At 40.9% G+C, this 20,386-nt stretch overlaps 1 protein-coding gene across 1 annotated transcript; it reads right to left on the bottom strand.

Annotated features, from left to right (window-relative positions):
- Positions 1 to 365: 365 nt before the first annotated feature.
- LOC133022928 (spidroin-1) lies at positions 366 to 19,371 on the bottom strand. The gene is made up of 26 exons (XM_061089831.1): positions 19,289 to 19,371; positions 14,355 to 14,452; positions 12,631 to 12,678; positions 12,325 to 12,351; positions 11,882 to 11,941; positions 11,758 to 11,790; positions 11,519 to 11,593; positions 11,341 to 11,415; positions 10,699 to 10,728; positions 10,378 to 10,422; positions 9,457 to 9,507; positions 7,649 to 8,299; positions 5,777 to 5,839; positions 5,616 to 5,663; positions 5,449 to 5,493; positions 4,374 to 4,424; positions 4,146 to 4,175; positions 4,005 to 4,043; positions 3,841 to 3,900; positions 3,509 to 3,553; positions 2,820 to 2,861; positions 2,622 to 2,681; positions 2,173 to 2,247; positions 1,198 to 1,236; positions 737 to 793; positions 366 to 458 (listed from the first exon to the last, which is right to left on the bottom strand). The coding sequence occupies exons 1-26, from the start codon at positions 19,369 to 19,371 to the stop codon at positions 454 to 456; spliced, it is 1,935 nt and encodes a 644-aa protein (XP_060945814.1). The 3' UTR covers positions 366 to 453.
- Between the last annotated feature and the right edge of the window lie 1,015 nt (positions 19,372 to 20,386).

The raw sequence follows: 20,386 nt of genomic DNA on the forward strand, positions 1-20,386 counted from the left end.
ATGAGAAAGGAAGTGGTAAAGCTTCCTGTGTGCAAATGAGGCTACGCTGATGCGACTAAAGAGGAACAAAGTGTTCAGGTAAACAGGTCAAATGTTGTGACTCAGAAGCTTCAAATCAGTATCCCTGGACATATAATCTTTTGGAATAAAAGATTAATCTTAACCATTATCTCAAAACATTGCCACAAATTTCATGTTTATGTTCACCACCATATTTTTCATCATTGAAAGATGAGACTGGTGGGGCACTGCAGGTTCTGGACCAGGAAGACAAACAGACACGGGTAACAAATGTCCCCTTACAGAGAAAAGACGAGGAGTATAAAACAAGGACAAAACTGACAACAGGACAGGACAAAATGGACCGAAACACACACACAAAAGGCTTTTAGAACAGATTACAGTGAACACATCAGGGAAATTATCCACTTGAAGAGGTTCGGGTCATTTGAATTAGCCTGGTTGAAAAGGGGAGACAAAGAGGGCAGATACATAATTAGGAAAAGATTGGATGGGGATGAACACAAAACCATAAAAAGCACACAATGTCCTTCTTTAACAAATCATTGGGTTTCATATTCTATCTATAACTTCATTTTGAGAGGAAATAACAGAGAAAAAAAAGAAACTGAAATAACCAGTTTCACCCATTGTGTGGAATCTTTTAACCTATTTATGATGTTTTAACTGGAGCATAATCTTCATGCACACACTGTGAACCTGCCTTCATTCTCACCTTTGTATCCATTTCCAAGGGCACCGTTAACTCCACCATATTTGCCAGCCTGCTCTCCTGTGAACGGATCAAATATATGTTACAAATGTGCCAAAGAAACAAGGTTTGACAGCTTGCCTTACACCCAATTTCTTCCCTTTTTCTTATTAGACAACTCAGCCAACTTAGTGTGCAGGTTCCATACCCTTGAGTGCAAAAATAATCCATAATGCATGCAGCTGAAGTTTTCATGTGCAACCAATTCATATTAAATGTTCAGAGTATGTAACAAGGACAATTGTGAGTTCCATTTCCAAAAATAGCTGTGCTTCATTTGTTTTACTCTGGAAAACTGTGCATGTGCGTAAGAAAGCACACAAGTATTCAGACACACCCACACATTAACCACACAGAACAAACTGATGTGAAAATGTGGTTGATGACTAATATAAAGACAAAGTCAGGGGGGGGTTCTTGCTCACCCATCGCATCTTGAGTCGCTCCCAGCTGTGCACCATAACCTGATCAAACACATGCAAGAGATACTAAGTGTTAAGACCAGGACAAACAAACTTAATATATTTCCGTTATGCCTGGGGTCTGTTTTGACTGATTTTAGGAATACTTAGTTTGGTCATGCTTATTTTGCGTGCGTGCGTGCGTGCGTGCGTGTGTGTGTGTGTGTGCGTGTGTGTGTGTGTGTATTATGATGTTGAGGGGGTCTAAGGTCAAGGTTAAGATAAGGGATAGAGTTTGGCAAGTAGTACAAGATTATGGTAGGATTAAGGGCCTTTCACATCCACCTTGTTTGGGTCAAACCATAGATTCAAACCCTATTTTCAGTTTAGTTCGAAACCAAAGTAGGTGTGAAAGGTTCCGAGAACTATTGTCTCGAACAACGGACCACCATGGATCCAACAAAAACATTCAGATGTGTGAAAACCTTTTTGGATAGTTTGGACCAGAAAGTTGAGACAGCATTAAACATTAAGAGCCATAAGTCTCCAGGAAAATATGTGGCCGTTTTTCTTTTGGGCAAAAGAGTGCATGGCAACTCACCTGTTTGCTGAGCTCTGTATCCTGCAGCAGCTCCTGAAACAACACCCAACATGAAGATACTTTAACTTCAGAGTGATTACTTGACTTTGACAGACAGAAATACTGGACAGACAGGTGATAGGACACCATTTCACATAAATCTGCTCTCGGTCCCACTATTCTTCAAATTCTTCTTGTTCACGGAGAATCTCGTATCTCTACCAGAATATATGACTTCTTATAAAATCTGTGTTAAATGACTCTGGTGGCTAATGTTTTAAGCTCATAACTCAATACTTATTTGCATTCGAGAGCTTTCACTTCTTTGTGTAACATGAAAACTAAGGCAACACACTGCACTACTTTTTCCATCACACCGTTATTCACACGTAATTGCTCTCACATAAAGTCTTTCTCACCATATTTGTTAGAGGTTTTAGCACCTTCAGCGCTGAGGCTGAGCGACTGAGCGCCGTACGGATAGCCCCCTTCACCTAAGAGAAAAAAAGGTGTGTTAAAACATTGAGCTCATGGTTAACTAACAGGATGGGGGGTGAGGTGTGAAAAAAGTGTAGGGTTGTGACTTTTTATAACTGCTACAGCTGCTGGTTTTATTGTTCTTATCTCTCACAGCATCATGAGGCCTATGACACTGTGACTGGCTGTGCTAATAAAATGCCGGACTTTATTTCACTAATCAAATCTCCTGTAAGTTTACAATCTATCAAATACTGAAGGCATTTAGTTGGTCTTTTGATTTCCCGCCAGTCAATCCGAAAGTAGCATTTTCATTGACTGTGGTGGAGCTTAATGTGCGTGAGTGTGATAACACCTAACGTAAGGTGCAACACAAATGTACTCCTCCTACCTTCCAGTCCAGTAGGAATCACTGGAGCGCTCCCATAAGGAACCTGAGCAGCTCCTGCTCCTGTGGAAAAGAAAAATGATCATGATCAAACTGACTCATTCACCCTGACATGTGCTCGGAGGATCAATGACTCATGCATGGAAACCGCTTCTAACTAATAGTGTGACAGACGGATAAAGTCATGTCAGAACTGTCCACCATATTTGCCACTAGTTGATTCTAACCCTGCACCAAGTGCTCCTGAAAGACGACGAGAGAGGGGGAAGTTAACTTAAAATGATAAACAGTGCTTGAAGTTAGTTAGCAGGATCACCCGAAAACTACTGACTCGATTTCTATGAAACTTGTTGAAAGGATGTGGTATGGGTCAGGACTCAGGAGAGAATTTTTTTTCTTTTTCTGCCTAACATTGTGAGATCAGACGTTTTCTCATGTTCTCATTCACAATTCATGGGTCTTGATGAAAAAAAATCAGGCATGTTTATGGGACTGATATTTAGGAGGGTGTGACATTTGATGCAGATCTAAATAAGAATCTGGGTTGAGTCATTTTTAATTTGGTTTCATAAGAGTAATTCTCTGTGTTCCATAGTCGTTATTTGATGCTGTAAAAACAGCGTGAAATGTCTCAATAGACAGTCAAAACTGACTTGTGATAGGTCAAGCATGTGTATCATGGACCTTGATACCTAAACTCCAAATGAAATGATATGAACAACATGACACCCATGTTATGATATTTGGCCTCATTTGGTGAGAGTGGAGAAATGTCTGCCATATTTATTCACAGTGTGTGTTGTTGACAGATCAGAGTAATTTTGATTTCCAGTATTTCCACGTGTTGGTTTATGTGCGTTCATATGATGTCCCATTCTTAAATCTCTTACCATATCCTCCCTGGGCCTGCCCGGCGTAGCCTCCTGTGTTGAGGGCTGAAAAAAAATAAACATGTAGGTCACACTCTGCTGCTTCATTAACCGGATCACAGCAGAACTGCGTGAATAAGCATCTACAGGCGCAGGAAGTTAGAAACTAAGGTGGTCAGCTATTAGAAATAAGAGACAACAGCTACACCCAGTGGAGGAACCACCAAACTGGACATGTTAAGCAGAGGGGTCGCTCCCCTCATGGCCTCTTATTTAAGCAGGTTAAGCATCTACGGGTTAATGCCATCCCCTGTTGTGGGTGTCAGCTGGTTATAACTGGTTATAACCATTACCTTTATTCTTCCCTGCTTTGTTCTCAGCCCCATCAGCTAAGTGTGCTGGGTAACCAAGCCCTGAAACATAGTTCTAATTAGAACTATAACAACGTCTGTGAGCCTTTGACTCGTTAAGTACACTCAGTTCCGCCTCTTCTCCACATTGTTTCGACAGTACTCACCAGCTCCGTAACCGTCGCTGTAACCATTCCCGTAACCTGCTGAGACGAAGGGCAGTGAAATTTGAAGCTTTTATTTTCAATTCACATTAGTTTTTGACATTTCTGATGAAAAGACAGGGATTTCTAAAGCACGCCCACTACCTGCAGCCAAAGCTTTTGCAGCGTCGCCACCTACAAAGAGAACAGAACAAAAACAGCCACTGAACAACAAGGATTAACATGTCTCAACTGAAAATCATCGCTCCTGTCGTGAGGGCCGCGATGCAGAATTAAGAATGATCCTTGGCCGCCCACATTTCAATGTTAATATTTTGGTATCAAATGTGTTGCACAGGATTTGAATTTGTCAACTGATGAGTTGCCACTTACCGTAGCCATTTCCAACAGCACCAAGCAGCCCGGTTGCTCCGTCACCATAGCCTGTGATAAAACACATTTAGAACGAAAATAATGTAAGGGACAGACATTTATTACACTTCTTTGACAAAAAGCATCATTATTTAGCCGAAGGCAAATATGAAACACGACTATTTCCTTGTACTGACTTGCATGCAAAAAAGAAGATTTACAGGAAAAAGTTTGGCAGTAATTTTCTTTTGTCAGCAAGTTATTCACAAGAAAGTGAAGGAAAATAGTGAAGCAGCTTGTTGTGTGACATTTACAGCAAGGTGAAGAAGACATGTGTAGGACTTACAAGTGATCGAATTAAAGTAGAGTAATGGTGCATTCAGACAACACATGAAGCAAACTTTTTGTGCAACGATATAACATACAGTCAATCGCTTCATTGCACACACACATACGCAAATGTGAGGCAAATAGCTTGAGTCAAAGTTGACCAAAGTTGAACTCTACGCAAAACCACGCTGCAATTTGCCTCACACCAGGAAGTGAAATTTGTATGTGTCTCCTCGCTTGCACAGATCGGAAGTGAACGGGAGGATAGGATCACCACTGAAACATTTGCTTATGTGTGACTGGGCCCTGATCCTGTAGCCAAATTCATACAAGTACACAACATGGGAATTGGCTTTGCATTTGAGGTGAATATGGAATAAGAGTAAGAGCTTATTTTCTGATGTGTGATACATGATCTATTGTGCGTTGTTGCCTCCAAGGTGGAAAAAAAACCCAGACTATCTCAAATCTGTGTTTTCAGACAATCATATCTGAGCAGCATAGGGTCGGTGAAGGAAGGCGCTCAAAAGAACACTTGTGTAACAAATGTGTTTGCTTTCATGCCAGGAGTTAAACAAAGAGATTGAAAAAAATTGCCCAGGGTGGTGTTGACTAAGAAAGCAAATAAGGGTGTTTCTAAAAATGTTTAACGATTCCTTTAAGAATTCAAGAGCTGCAGCAGAAACTGAAGTAGAACAGGCCGAAGAATGAAAGGATGCATATCGACAGATGGAAGGATTTTCCTCCGCCTCACTGGTAGACTTGCCTGGAACACCTTGAGGATACCCACCCTGTCCGAGTGCAGCGGCAGCTAAGATGTGTTTCACAGACAGTTTAGAGTTAGGACAAAGTGCAAAAGGAAAAAATGAGCATTCAAATCCCTCAGTCAAAACAAAGGAAAGGATGGTGAAAATGGAAAATGTGCGTGTTTACCTCCATGTCTGCCAGCAGCACCACCCAGGTATGCTCCCTGCCCCAAACCTGAGGAGAGTGCGTTGGAAATCTTTACCACAGGTAGTGTAAATATACATCAACATCTCAGTCTGCTAAAAAAAAAGACTGTTCTAGTGTGACGTGTCAGTGCCCAACGTTACCTGCTCCGTAGCCTCCAGCGCCCAGGCTGGCTCCCAGGTAGTTTCCCGCTCCACCCATATAACCTGTGGAAAAAGTTTGCACAAGTTCAGTCACCTGTGGCCCAGAGGGATATGATGTCTAACAGTTTAAAGAAACACTAGTTTATTACTATATTTATACTGAAACACAATAATCATGGTCTAAAACAGAGCTCTGCTGGTCACTCCCAGATCACATCTTATGGTTTTGTTATGAATATATAATAACTTCTCTATATTTGAGGTTATAGACTTTCTTCATTCTTCTATCCTGTGCTTGGGTTCTTTTGCCGTATTCTCATTCAAGTTGCTCTATGAATACATTTTGATTATTATCACAATTATACAATATTGATCATCACACAGTGAGGCTTTGGCTGAGAGTCTCTTCAGCTACCCACAGACACAAACCAAGCCTTACTACGACACCAAATATCAAAATCAGGTTTGAATAAGAATTGCTGCCATTACACATGTACACACAATTTAACATGATATGCAGAGGTTGCCCTAAATGGGAGTTTGACATGTGACAGCAGGACAAAGAGACACACTGTATATTTCAACATTTTTTGCAGCGCCTCCATTTAAAATAAAAGACTGACACCCTGAAACACACTCCCTGAAACTTAGGCGAACCAGACAATGAGACGCAGAAGTATTGTTGGATGTGTTCACTCTTACAAACTCAAACTCAAACAAATTTCACCAACCAAATGTCTACCAACGATAATAAAACCAACCATCTGGGAATTTGTAACAACAGACCACTCTTGTGATGAATGAGATCTTGAATCAGACAGGATCTTTAGCTGAGAGCTTTTAATCATTGCATCGCAGACAGGTATTAAAATATTAGCAATTAGCTGGATTTTTCCAACAGAAATCATAAAATCAACTCATGTCTTCCAGCAGATGATTTAGTATGATAAGAAACCACATTCATTCTGTCACCAAGTAGCATTCACATTTGACTACAGAAAGAGATAATGCAGCGAGAACACTAACACTCAACAATTCAATCAATGAAGTGGGTGTGCCAAGGGTCTGTTGGAGGCTTAAACCTCTCAATCATTAATGCTGAGTGACTACTGTGAGTCTCTGTCCATGTAAAAGCAAAATTGCGCCAGGGAATCCCTTCCACGCACCAAGCAATACACATCCAGGCAACAGTTTTACCATTTATCGGACGTCCACCTGCTAGTAAAACAAAAGGTGACACGCAAACACGCCTGAAGGTACAAATACCACACCAATGTCTGTTTCTCAGGTTGTCACTTTCATGGGATTCATATCCACATAAATATCCAGATAAAGTTCATATTCTTTTATTTACACTCAACTCATTTCAAACATCTCTATTAGATGGATAGGATACGTTTGCCTTGGATAATGACTGAACTAAGGTAAAGGCCGGAGTGTTCGCATGGATCATGTGAAAGCTTCCAGGTTGCATTTACACTTTGTTATTTCCAGAACCTGGTCGGGATCTGATCGGCCCAATGTGATCTATTAACTGGTTATAACTTATATAAAAACAAGGCCAACACGTCAGAAGGGTAATCTGAAAATAGATTTGTCTAGATGCCTAAAAAAGATGACGGTAATAAATTAATCTAAAGGGGGAAAAAATCAGTGATGCCGAACCTTTGGGTTCTATTGTACATAGTACCAGTACATAGCTTCACCTTCCTCAAAGATGAACAGAGGTTTTCTACAGCAACAGTTCCACAGATTCTAAGCCCATTTATGTCTTTAGTCACAAGCCAAAGGTGACTGACACCATCTGCCCATCCACTGTAGCAGATCAATAGTTTCCAGTTCACTGACCCTTTGGATGAGAGAGTATATTACCTGGGAGATCTTGAGGCAGTGGATAGGCTTTCTCTCTTTGTGCTTGTGGATCTGCATGTCCGAGATGTTTGTTGCCTTTACCAAAGTGAAGCTGAGTCCTTTCTGATCCCAAAATCTCACGGTGATTGATTCCTGATACCTCGGACAAATCACGAGTGGATCCACAGTTTGTGGGTCGCTGATTTTGTTGAATCAATAAATCGTAGTGTCCAGCACTCTGTGCCTGAGAGGAGATCGGGTTTCTGATGTTGTCTTGATTCAGAGGCAGCTGCTGTCTTACTCCTCCAGCTGCCAGTGTGACTCCATGGCCTGTGGTGATCTTTCTTTTCAAGACAGTAGGCTCATGACTGTCTCTTCCTTGTGCTTGTGAAGCAGCAAGACCAAGATTTTTACTCGGTTTATCAAAAGGGTTCGTAGATCCAAGATTTGATGACTTTACTAACGGCTCGAGGCTGTGGACTCCTCCAGCCAGTAACTCAGGTGCAGTAGGACCAAGAATACTGCCACCTCCAACTGGTGTTTCAGGAACAAAACCTTTGTCTCCTTTCCCCTTCAAGAGACCAAGTACTCTGCCCTTTTCTCTCCTCAGATCTTGAAGAGCTTGGCCCAGACTGGCCAGCTCTGGTCCCCCCATTTCTGCTGCAGACACACCTGGCAGAGAAATATCATGCATTCGTGACTTCTTCGTGGCTCAGAGAGAACAGCACACTGTAGTGGCCAGAGGCAGAAATGTCTTTTGATTCAAAGTCTACTTTGAATTTCAATTCGATGCAATTTAACACATCATCCATTGAGTAATCATCACTCAAATGGTGGTAAGACCGAATCGAGAAAAAACAGAGTCCATTATGGCTGAAATGAGTCCAGATAAAGAAGGACAAAATCGTCAGCATAATGTGGAACTGAGACGGAAAGAAGACGCAACTGAAGCCTTGGAAGGGCAAATATTGTACTTCTCATTGCATAGGTGCAATGACTTCAACACATACAACATGACTTCACAACAAGTGTTGCCACCTCAAACAGTTGAAATGCCATAAAAAACACCACTAGACAAAGACACCGCCTGACTCACAACATCAGTGTGCAACAGAAACAATGCTTTACAAACACTGATGGGACATAAAAGCAGAAAACTGCAGTGGAACACAGCAAACGTTTTAAAAGTCAAAACATTTGACAATAGTCTAAAATAATTCTAGTTTTCACAACAAAGTTTCACTCTGTTTTTGAAACTATGGAGATTTTGAATTCAAATTATAATCAGTGACTGTGAACCAGAACCAGAACAGACACCAGATATTCTATACACTCAAATAAAAGGTCTTTGAATGGATCAAAATGCGTCTTTCACAATGATCACAGGATCATCTTAGTCTTACCATCGTCAGATTATAAGTGTGCTTCATAAACTCTATATAAAGATGGATGACATGGCCCTTCCCCAAATGTGAAGCCAAATCATTTCGAACACCCCCTGGTTGCTGGCTGCAGTATAGGACAACAACCCCGCCATCTTTATATACAGTCTATGGTGTGCATGTATTCAACAGAACCTGTTTTCCAGTTGACCCATTCGGTTTGTGTAAACCACAGCTCTAAGTGCACCGCAATCATTAAGGCTGATAGACTCAGACTGGACTTGTGGAGGAGCTGCAGAACTCATGCAACATGCAATACGTACTGTATGAAACACTCACATCAGCATGTGAATCTTCAATGTCACAGACAGGTTACAGACAAATGGACAAAGATTAAACACAGATTAAACACAAAAACACCACAGGTGGCTATGGTAGAGGCTTTACCGGGCATTTGTTCCTCAGCCCTCTGTCCAGTGGGATACCCGAGTCCAATTCCTAATGACAGCAGACAAGGGGACTGTCACTGATTTCACTGAAAAACTCAGGAGGACACTGTGGTCACATACACTTACAGTCTCTAGACTTAAAAAAGGTTTAAAAAGCTGAGCATTTCTGTAACAGTGATAAAATAAGAGGCATCCATTTCATTTCAAGACAGGGCTTTATAATAAAGAAGCATTTTTTTATATAGTTTAGATATATATGATAAGTTATTTCATTTGAAAGTCTGCTTTGCGAAACCTGATTAACATGTTTATCCATGAAACAGCATGAGTGTGAGTTAGTGTGGATGAGAGGACACAAGAAAATGTCATCCATAATTCATTTAAACAGAATGAGTGTTGTTCGGTTTGCAGCACTCTCTACTTCCTCTACCTGCAAGTGGCTGTAACTGCAAGTCAAAAAAGCTTTGAACCAATCTGTTCAAATTTTTTTTAAAGATTTTAAAGATATTCTTAAGTAGCATTTTCAATGTAGTTCTTCGGCTTATAGTTTTTTTCTCATAATATCTGATTTCATTTTATAACATTCAGTGTATTTTCTATCTGTGCACAAGGATGTGACATTGATTATATTACATGCAAACATTCTAGTATTATTAAGGTTAGATATAAATCTCCCCCAAAAATATATAATATAAACCTATACTTAATACTAAACTTAATAAACTTACTTATAATAAACTTAATTCATAGTTGACCATTCGAATGAAAACAATAATCATAAATGTTGCACTGCTGCATTCAATTTAATATTGCACGTGGCATTTTATAGAACTTCTCTCAGCATCACAACCCCAGTGTCTCTGTACAAATCTGAACTGAATGGAAGAAGTCATGCTTCATTTCAGGATTCATCACCTACCTGGTCGGGCTCCAGGATAGCCCATGCCAGCCATAGCCCCATATCCTGGCAAGACAAACAAAGAGCCAAGTTCAGAGGACGTGGAGCGAATCTTTAAACCAGACAAACACACTTGAGCACCAGAAGCCCTGGATGTTCCCCTGTTTTTATGAGGACACATCTTTTTATGCAGTCTGCCCCAGACATCGTGTTCAGTGCCACTCAGCTGAGATTTATCAAACAAACAAGCAGAGCGAATACAGAGGTTGTAATTCTCTGTGTAGACTCTCATCTGGGAAAACACTGCACAGAAATCACCAAACAAACTGTGGGATCACTCACCTGGCACAGTGCCGAGGCCAGCCCCATAAACTGCAAAGTCAGAAAAACAAAGAGTTAATTTCTGTTTACAAAGATTTCTATGGCTGAAGACCTACTGAACTGTTTTTGCTATATTCTGCTTTTTCCTCTAAAACTTCACAGATCCCACAGTGACTTTACATTTTGACAATTACATGCTTTAGTGTTTTAAAGTAAATCACTGCAGTAAATCCTTTTCTCTTAATGAAATAATGAAATAAGTGGGTTTTTTTCACCCTTTAAGATTTACATATTCAGCTAAGACCTCATTGCTTTAAATAAGAAGATAAGGACGATGAAAGGTTTTAAGGGCATTTGGGCAGTCACATTTTCTTTATAAAGCCTACAGTGAGTGTTTAGTGTTTATTCACTTTTACTTTCTATAAAACTTCCATCTATCCATTTGTCTATTTTCTTCCAAAGGTTGTGCCAGACACCCCTCTACCCAGGTATGCTATCCAACCCCCCCAGTGACTTCTGGCTCTACCCCTGGGTCTCCTCCCAGTTGCGTGTGCCTAGAAAACCTCTAATGGAGGGTGTCCAAAAAAGCTTCCCTGAGAAGACACCTGAACGAGCGCAACAATCACCTCAACTCAGGTATTGTCCTTTAAACATTATTCTTACCTCGTTTCCCTCCCTGGCCCAAGCCCAGTCCGTTAAATCCAGTCCCCATTCCCATTCCTGTGCCCAGGCTGGCACCTGCAATCACAAACATTTAACTATTAACCACATGGGACTCATACACAACAGAAGTCAAAATAATTTCCAATAAGACAGTAGGGTGTTTTATAATCTGATGTACCATAGGCTCCCTGGGCTCCATATCCACCTTGCCTCATGCCTGCTCTTCCTCCTAATCCAAGAGATCTGTAACCCCCTGTGAAAATCACAACAAAGAAAATGTTGCTGTTGAACAGCAGAATCTGACAACACGTATCATCATTAAGAATTAGGACAAGATAAATCTCTGCAGCAGAATTGGATGGAGGAGCCATTGCTTCTCAGGGCTGTTGGTCACACAGGTTAACTGATGAAACTTACCAAGACCGAGCTGAGCCCCAGGATAACGACCAACTAATGTTAGAAGTAAAGAGAAAATACAAAAATGACTGATTTGATGTAAAATGAATGTGCAGGTATGCATAGTGCAAAAAGTTTGACGTACTTCCAGCCTTCATCGCTTTGTTGCCATAACGATTCCCCATAGCTCCAAGGGCTCCTGCAACTGAAGCTCCAAATGTTCAATATATTATAAAAATATGAAATTATCACATGAACGAATCATGTGCTGTATGTAAATAAAACAATAAGCTTCAAAGTAATGAAAATATTTAAAAATTAAACTAATTATTATGACATTTTATTCAATAATTAATATTCATAATAACATGATTATCATCTTTTTATGTTTTTCATCAGAACACTTAAGGTCCGGTTATAGGTCAATATATAAGAAAATAAAAAGTGGCATGACAGTATTATTGGAAGTCAAAAGAGGTAATTTTAATTGTTTTATGGTATTTTGTTTTAATGACACATACATGTATCTCTGCAGATCAATAATCATAATAAATAATAAATACAATGCATGTTGAGAATACAACTGACCTCCTGGTCTAAGTCCAACGCCGACACCTGAATAAAAAACAAAACACAGACACAGGTGATGCACTCATGAGCAACTTTCACATGGAAATGAAAATTATTATTATTATTCTCTTTAATTAAGTACATATATTAATCACAACCATTAAATACTTTCCAAAGTTATCCAAAAAAGACCTTTGACTTGAGTATAATTAGCATCACAACTCATGAAATACACAGTGATTAGGGGTGAAAAGTTTTTTAAGTTGTCATGGCGCTTAACCCACATGCTTGAAGAAGTAAAAAAAAAACAAGCATGTGACGTACCTCTGGCTGGCAGCACTCTGCTCCAGGATACACTCTGAGGTTTAACCCCTGAAAAAATAAAAACACATTAACATTGTACCATCAAAGTTGGTTAAAATATTCTCTTTAAATTCATCAACACAGCCAAACATTTTTTTATTGCTGAGTGATACATTTATTTAGAAAGCAAACAATACTGACTTCATTGTGTAAATGCAATGTGCATGTGTGCACAAAACTGGATATAGAGAAAAAATACTCAAGACTGAAATAGAAATTCTTCTAAGTAAGCAAGATATATTCTCTTTGCATTCAGTATAATTTTCCATTTAAAGTGATAACTAACTTTCATTTGAAGCCTAACAAGGAATTCTTACAACGATCTGTTTTCTGAATTGTTCTCAATGATGTCGGAGAAGGGGCAAACTTTACAATTTCCACAATAAGGTGTATCATGACATAGAGATAAACGGACAGGCAGAGAGACAGACAGGCAGAGAGACAGACAGACAGACAGACAGGCAGACAGGCAGAGAGACAGAGAGACAGAGAGACAGAGAGACAGAGAGACAGAGAGACAGAGAGACAGACGGACAGACGGACGGACGGACGGACGGACGGACGGACGGACGGACGGACGGACGGACGGACGGACGGACGGACGGACGGACGGACGGACGGACGGACGGACGGACGGACGGACGGACAGACAGACAGACAGACAGACAGACAGACAGACAGACAGACAGACAGACAGACAGACAGACAGACAGACAGACAGACAGACAGACAGACAGACAGACAGACAGACAGACAGACAGACAGACAGACAGACAGACAGACAGACAGACAGACAGACAGAGATCCTTTGACGGAAAAAGAAAAAATCTGAACGACCCTGTGGAGCCTGTTAGTTCTTCTCACGTTTGGTCGTCACATTCATTTTCCCACCTCTGAATCATAAAGATCCAATGAAAAGGTTGCAAATAAATTAGAGGAGATGAAGCGTGGGGACTTGGCGCAGGGATCACTGAAGTCACAGAGTCCAGCAGTTTTCCCTGCCTCCATCTCACACAAGTGATATTTAACAAGGGAGTGAGAGAGAGTCATTGAAGACAGTGATCCAACAGAACTGTGACTGCATGAAATCATATTTCTACTATATGTTACAAACAACATATTAGAATAAATAGAGACATTACTTTTTACACACTTTGCTTCAAGTGTCCAAATCGCACTGTTTTCTCGCCATTTATAATAGGAATATATAATTAACTTTCTGGAAGATTAGGGGGAAATAATTATACCAATCATTTTGACCTTATCAGAACAATGAATAAATAAATTAACATGCAATTCACAGTCTGGCTGCAAAAAAAATGTTCTTGGCTAATTTTACATTGTTATGTTGCCATAACTTGATATAGTCAGTAAACAAATATGGTAAGACACTGATGTTAAATAATCCAGGCTATTTAGATTTAGGTTTGCGACTGTAATTATGTGTTTATTAATTTCTTTTTTAAGGTCAAAATTATTTTGTTGTTTTTCAGCAACTTTTCCACACGCAAACTCCATCAAATGTGTGTTAGATGCCAGTAGAAGATGTGTTTCAACAACAGCAAAGAAAGGCATATATATTGTATTGTAAGACCATATTCTAGACAAAAACTGAAGAGAATAGATCATAATACCGTGATTTTCTTCAGGATATAACCAGTGTTGAAATATCAAGTTCTACTTACCGCCTTGCAGAGTTTGCTGAGCCAACCAGAGAACCAGCGACGTCTGGAGCAGAGCTCGAAACAGCATGATGGAGGAGAGCGGAGACAAAAAACGAAAACTTTGCAAGAGAGCAGAGGAACCAGCTGACACACCGAGAGGCAAACTGAAGGATGGGTATTTAACACAAGACTGCCCCTAATGCCTTTTATACGATTTTCCCTCTGATACACTCCCACTGACACACACACACAAACATTGGCCTGATTGTGCCAACTCTGGTCCGTTTACATTAGCTGAGAAACCACACACGCACTTACACACACACACACTTACACACACACTTACACACACGTACACACACACACGGGAACTGAATTTTATTATTTTCTCCTGCACCTGAAAATTCACACCCTCTGTTAGTTTGGCATGTAGCACATGGAGAACTGGAGATAACAGATGCAATTCAGGTCAATGAAAATGTATCTCATAGTCCGTCAGTCTTTTAAAAGCAATTAAAAGCAAACCCTTATTGTAACTGTCTGGCTTTTCTGCCACTAATTGTTACCAAAAAGGAACTCAAGGAGTCATTCAACAGTTCATTTGTCACACGTGCTTCACAATATATTTGTGTGGTTAAACGCAGTGTGGCGTGCTCCGGGAGACTAATGAGAAAGTATGGCACTTCCCTCTGCCAAGGCCCAACAGGTCCCTTGAATTCAAGACTGGAGGATGTCGGGGATTGAACCACCAACCTCCCTCTTTACCTCCTTAGCCACAGCCGCACTACCGTAGCTCTCTGTGAGGCCCTATGGTTTAGCAGAACTGTTCACAGACCAGTTGATGATGACCCATATTAGGATGTTTCCACAGCACCTTAGCCGAGGATCTCCAAAAACATAAAGCAAATACACTGTTCTAGAAAACCAAAACAGAAAAATTCAAAGAGGATATTTTTTTATGACGTATGGGTTGACTCAAACAAACTCACCTGCTTAACAACAGACGAGTTTTGTTGGGTTTTTGAGTGAATACTAAGGCTTGTGGAAACAGGTAAGGTAAATAATTAGTGAGAGCAATCAGAATGTGTTTATGGAGCGCAAATATCCAGTTGAGGAAAACATACTCGGGAAGTGCGGAGTAAATATAACATCATTATGGTGTTTGTAAGTATGTTGAGGGACATCAGAGTAGGGCCTCAATTTAAACACCATTATTTTCCATAATATTCTAGAGACGCTCATTGTAATCTCACTTTAAACATGGTGGGTGTAAACCCTCACTGGGGTCTCGGGGAAATCCGAGTGTGTCACTGCAGTCTGCTGAGAGTGTGTACGAGACCCAGCGGCCCATGGTGGCATCAACACTGAGCTGCGGGATCTTCATATCGTATAGTGTGGGAGGTCTGTTGTTCAACAGCCTTTTCTCGGTGTAATGTTTAAGTTTGCTTCTTAAACTCGAGCACTCAATGCAAGAACCACATACGACGGTTGTTTTCCCGCCACCTGAGGAGAACTGTAGTCACAGGTGCAGACCACCGCATCGTCTTCCCTGGTGGTACCGAACATTAGACAATAACAGCAGCCTGAGCGTCTGACTCATGACTCCCTCACCCATGATTCACCTCTAAACATTTATCGGTCCGCATGTTTGAGATGTCTTTCTAAAAGAAAACGATCCATAAGAAGATGGTCGATTTTTCAAGACGAGATGTCAAAGCTTTAAGAAGAAGACCAGATGGTAGAAAGACAGAGGTTCAGACAGTGTTGGCTCATTAACTGGAAAACAGATGAACATCTGGATGACAGTTTTCACTGTGGTTTTATATTAGAAACACTCTCGCCCCAATGTATAGGGATTAAACTCTGTGTGTCCTGTCCTCATATGTCCTTTAAGGATAAAAGAGGAGAAAAGCTGTCCTGAACTGACACTGTTTGGTTACTGCTAGAGGGTTTAGGATAGAGCCAGGATTATGTTAACCTATTATATGCTAACATGGAGTTATCCTGTTGGTAAACTTACAGATTTGACTAAATATGGCTTATGGTAGATAATGACTCGATTACCAACTAAAACAGCCATCAATACGTCCCCTTATGAAACCATATTTCATACTTACCCGTCCCCTAAACATCAAGTTCCATGAATTATTCTCTGAGAAACCAGCAAAATATAGAAAAATGCCCTATCTCGCAATGTTAAAGTTAAAACTAAGATCCACCCCATGACCTGGATCTGCACCAAACTGTAGTGGATTCTTTCCCGACCCATTCCCCATCCTTCTACCAAGTTTGGTGCAAATATGCTCAGTGTTGCTAACCAACAAATGGACATGGATGAAAACAAAAGCTCCTTGGCGGAGGTCATAATTACAGTTAGTGCCACAATCTCAGCTTTGATGATTAACATCACGACTGCCCAGACCCTCTTATTGACCCAAGCAATTTGCACATGGATATATTTGCAATTGAGGCTCCAAGGACAAACAATTACATAGGCGTACTTTTAATCAGGCAATTTAGATGCAATTATGAGGGAGACTATGAGGTAAAGTGGGGGCGCTGATTGGATGGGTTAGCTCCTATAAAGCTATATAGCGAATAAGTGATAATTTTCTTTTCTGGTATAAATTGAGATTAACTATTTTATCGTCGACCCATACTATATTGAGCCAAGCTTTATATTTATAGAATTTTACTCTAGAGTAATGGTGCCCCTTTTTTTTTTTTCTTTTTCTTTTAGGGACTACTTCCTACACTTGCGCCTGAGTGAGGTTGTTTTCATCTGATTTTACATTAAATCACCCAGTTAGATGTAATATACAGTTGAATACAGCTCACCGGTTGCTGTTGAAATAGACTCCAATGTTCCATTTTCACCTAAAATAAACCAAAATGTTCCCCAGAGAGTTGGAAACCACAAATAGGAAAATAAACAAGGACTGGGCAGTGCACAGTAACACAGTCTCTAATAAAGTACCTTCATCTTAACTTCCTTAATTACATTTATGATAAACCTCAGTGAATCACAGGTGTAAATATAAACATAAATGGCTTCCACGACATTTTCATCAGGAGGTTGGAAACATTCATAACCTCTGCACGTGAAGTGAATCTCCAAACAGGCTCATCCCAGTGAAAAAAGCTTCATACTGGACTTGGGGTTTAATTTTGAATTCCCTGGTCATTTGTTTTGTTTGTTTTTGGAGCATCAGTGTTTATTGCAGGTTTAATGCTGTTGTAAGAGACTGTGGGCCACCTCCTGGTTAATGTTTAGCCTTCAGGTTCATGTAGCATATCCAAAATGCTACAGAGCGATCATGCAGGAGAAAAGCATTGTGCAGGTGTTAGGTGTTAGTGCAACTGCTGGAATCAAAAACTGCGTGTGTGTGTGTGTGTGTGTGTGTGTGTGTGTGTGTGTGTGTCGTTAATGTCGTAACATTATTAACAGAGTGGCTACATTTTTACACCCATTCAGTGCAGCAGCAATAAGGAGAGAGGTGAAAGTGGGAGACATCATTATAAGGTGGTGTCTCAAGCGTTCCACATATTGATTATTGAGGCCAAAACATGTCAGATATAACAATTTACACTAATCTTGTTTAATTATAACATTACATTCCAAGGAGGTTTTCCTCTGTGTTTGTTTGCTTTTATGATAGTTAGCACACTTGCACAAAAAACAATCGACAGATTACCATGAAACTCGGTAAAAAGATGAGGTAAAGGTCAGGAAAGAACACATCAAATTTAAGAGCGGATCAGAGGGCCAATCCAGAATTATTATTTTACTTTAACATTGTGAGATAGGCCGTTTTTCAACATTTTCATTGATTTCTCCGATTATAGTTCATGAAACTTAATGTTGAGGGGACAAATATCAATGAGTGTGGGCAATTTCGAAATCTAGTAGAAATCTGTATTAAGTGAATTTGAATGTGGTTCCATAAAGGGACTGTTGGGCCTTGGAAGAGTTATTCTACTTGTATTACTGCTATTGAAATTGTTGCATTCGTTAAAGTCAGAGGGTGGTGAGGGCTGAAATCCACTTATAATGACAATAATTTTGGTCTTAAAGAAATCATGAAATCGACTCATTCAGGAAGTCAGTTGGCTTTTACCCATTATCAAAGTAATTTCACAATAGTAAGTTAAAGCTGTCCTTTTGTCGAAAGAAGATGATGAGTGTCATGAGGTGGAAGATTTTACAAGAGGAAACCGGCCTTAGGATCTTTCAAACTCATGAATGATTCTAAAATAACTTCCGATTTAAATTACTTAAAAATATATATTATTATGCTTCCAGTTAAACATTGTGTTGTGAAAAGAAACCATGACTCTGCTCTCCAAAGGCAAAGTGAAAAAATACAAACACATCGTCTGTAATCCCAGCCATTTCAAAGCGCCAGAAGAATGGTTGCCATGGCGCTGCCGTCCAACCCCAGTACAAATTCAACAAAGCGCTGAGATGTGAGCTCCTCTGAAGTGAAATCAGGAATATGGTGAGGTGCCCAGAGAAGTGAGAGCCACACAGTCTTACTAGGGGAGAGATGGGACAGACTGTTGCGACTGGCACAGGCTGCTTTCACCCCCGTCCAACATCACACACACTTACTGCATTGCACACAGTCCACAGTTGTCTCTCTCATGGCGTCAGTTGTATACAGACAGGGTAGTGTGGGTGTTAAGGGATGCTGCAGAGAGAAACCCCACATGAACCCAGTTTTAAAGTCTTACTTTTATCAATTAATGCATGATTTAAATACCTTTTTTCTGGTAGAAGAAATACGTATAAGTAGGAACAGTCAGGAAAAGCAAACCATTATGCCTTTGGAAAAAAATAAACCTGTATTTGAGTTGTGTGATTGCTTTTTATTTGCACATCACTCCGTGTGTCTGCACTCTGCTGTGTTGAGTCTACCACGTTTCCTCCGGCTGCTGTGTGCGTATAAACTCACCCACTGATGGGAGTGCTGCTCATCATCCGGCTCAGGTGGAAAACCTGTTGAATCCGTTCGTTCTGCACGAGGCCGCCCGTCATCCTGGCGACAAAAGAGCTGCTGTGCTCAACACTGGAGAGAAAGTCAGCTCAGGACGAAGATGTGGATAAGGAGACGAGTACAGTTAAAGGAAATGGCGGTGGTTAGCACTGCGGCCTGACAGCAAGAAGGCTGGGTTCAAGCATACACTGATACGAATGCGGACATATTGCATATTTGGAGCTAGAGCAGTCTGTGGAGTTTGTATGTTATGTGCTCTTGGGTACATCAACGACGGATACTCTCAAAGGATAAGTGACATGAATAATACAGGGTTCTCAGTTTGTTCCCTTCTAGCTCACATCATAGTGTTCTCAATTTCAAAATAACCAGTTTCACTATCCTATATTGCAGCACAAACATCAATTATTACACGTGAGAAAATCTGCTGAAATGGTTGGAGGGCCTGAGGTTTCAGCCTCAGCAGCTCACCTGCTGCACATGCACATTGGACCTCTGTCTGTCCGCCAGTGCACGTCTGTGCACAGAGCCATCAAAGTGAGATGGTGTTTCACATCTGCCCACAATAACACAAGTGCTAGACATCCAGACTGGCAGCTTGCATGACTGGCTGACATCACTTCTGGCCCTGGCTCCTGTTTGCATTGCAGCCTGAATCAGTGCAGACAGAACGACCGACCGACCGACCGACCGACAGACAGACAGACAGACCGACAGACCGACAGACCGACAGACCGACAGACCGACCGACCGACCGACCGACCGACCGACCGACCGACCGACAGACCGACAGACCGACAGACCGACAGACCGACAGACCGACAGACCGACAGACCGACAGACAGACAGACAGACAGACAGACAGACAGACCGACAGACCGACAGACAGACAGACAGACAGACAGACAGACAGACAGACAGACAGACAGACAGACAGACAGACAGACAGACAGACAGACAGACAGACAGACAGACAGACAGACAGACAGACAGACAGACAGACAGACAGACAGACAGACAGACAGACCGACCGACCGACCGACCGACCGACCGACA

The sequence above is a fragment of the Limanda limanda genome, chromosome 17, assembly GCF_963576545.1.
Source record: "Limanda limanda chromosome 17, fLimLim1.1, whole genome shotgun sequence".
Taxonomy (NCBI): domain Eukaryota; kingdom Metazoa; phylum Chordata; class Actinopteri; order Pleuronectiformes; family Pleuronectidae; genus Limanda; species Limanda limanda.

Coding starts and splice junctions, on each gene's coding strand:
- LOC133022928 (XM_061089831.1), bottom strand. CDS start 19,371: ATGACGGGCGGCCTCGTGCAGAACGAACGGATTCAACAGGTTTTCCAC. Junction 11,594..11,757: donor TGGGGCTCAGCTCGGTCTTG/GTAAGTTTCATC, acceptor TGATTTTCACAG/GGGGTTACAGATCTCTTGGA. Junction 794..1,197: donor AGCGACTCAAGATGCGATGG/GTGAGCAAGAAC, acceptor ATCCGTTCACAG/GAGAGCAGGCTGGCAAATAT.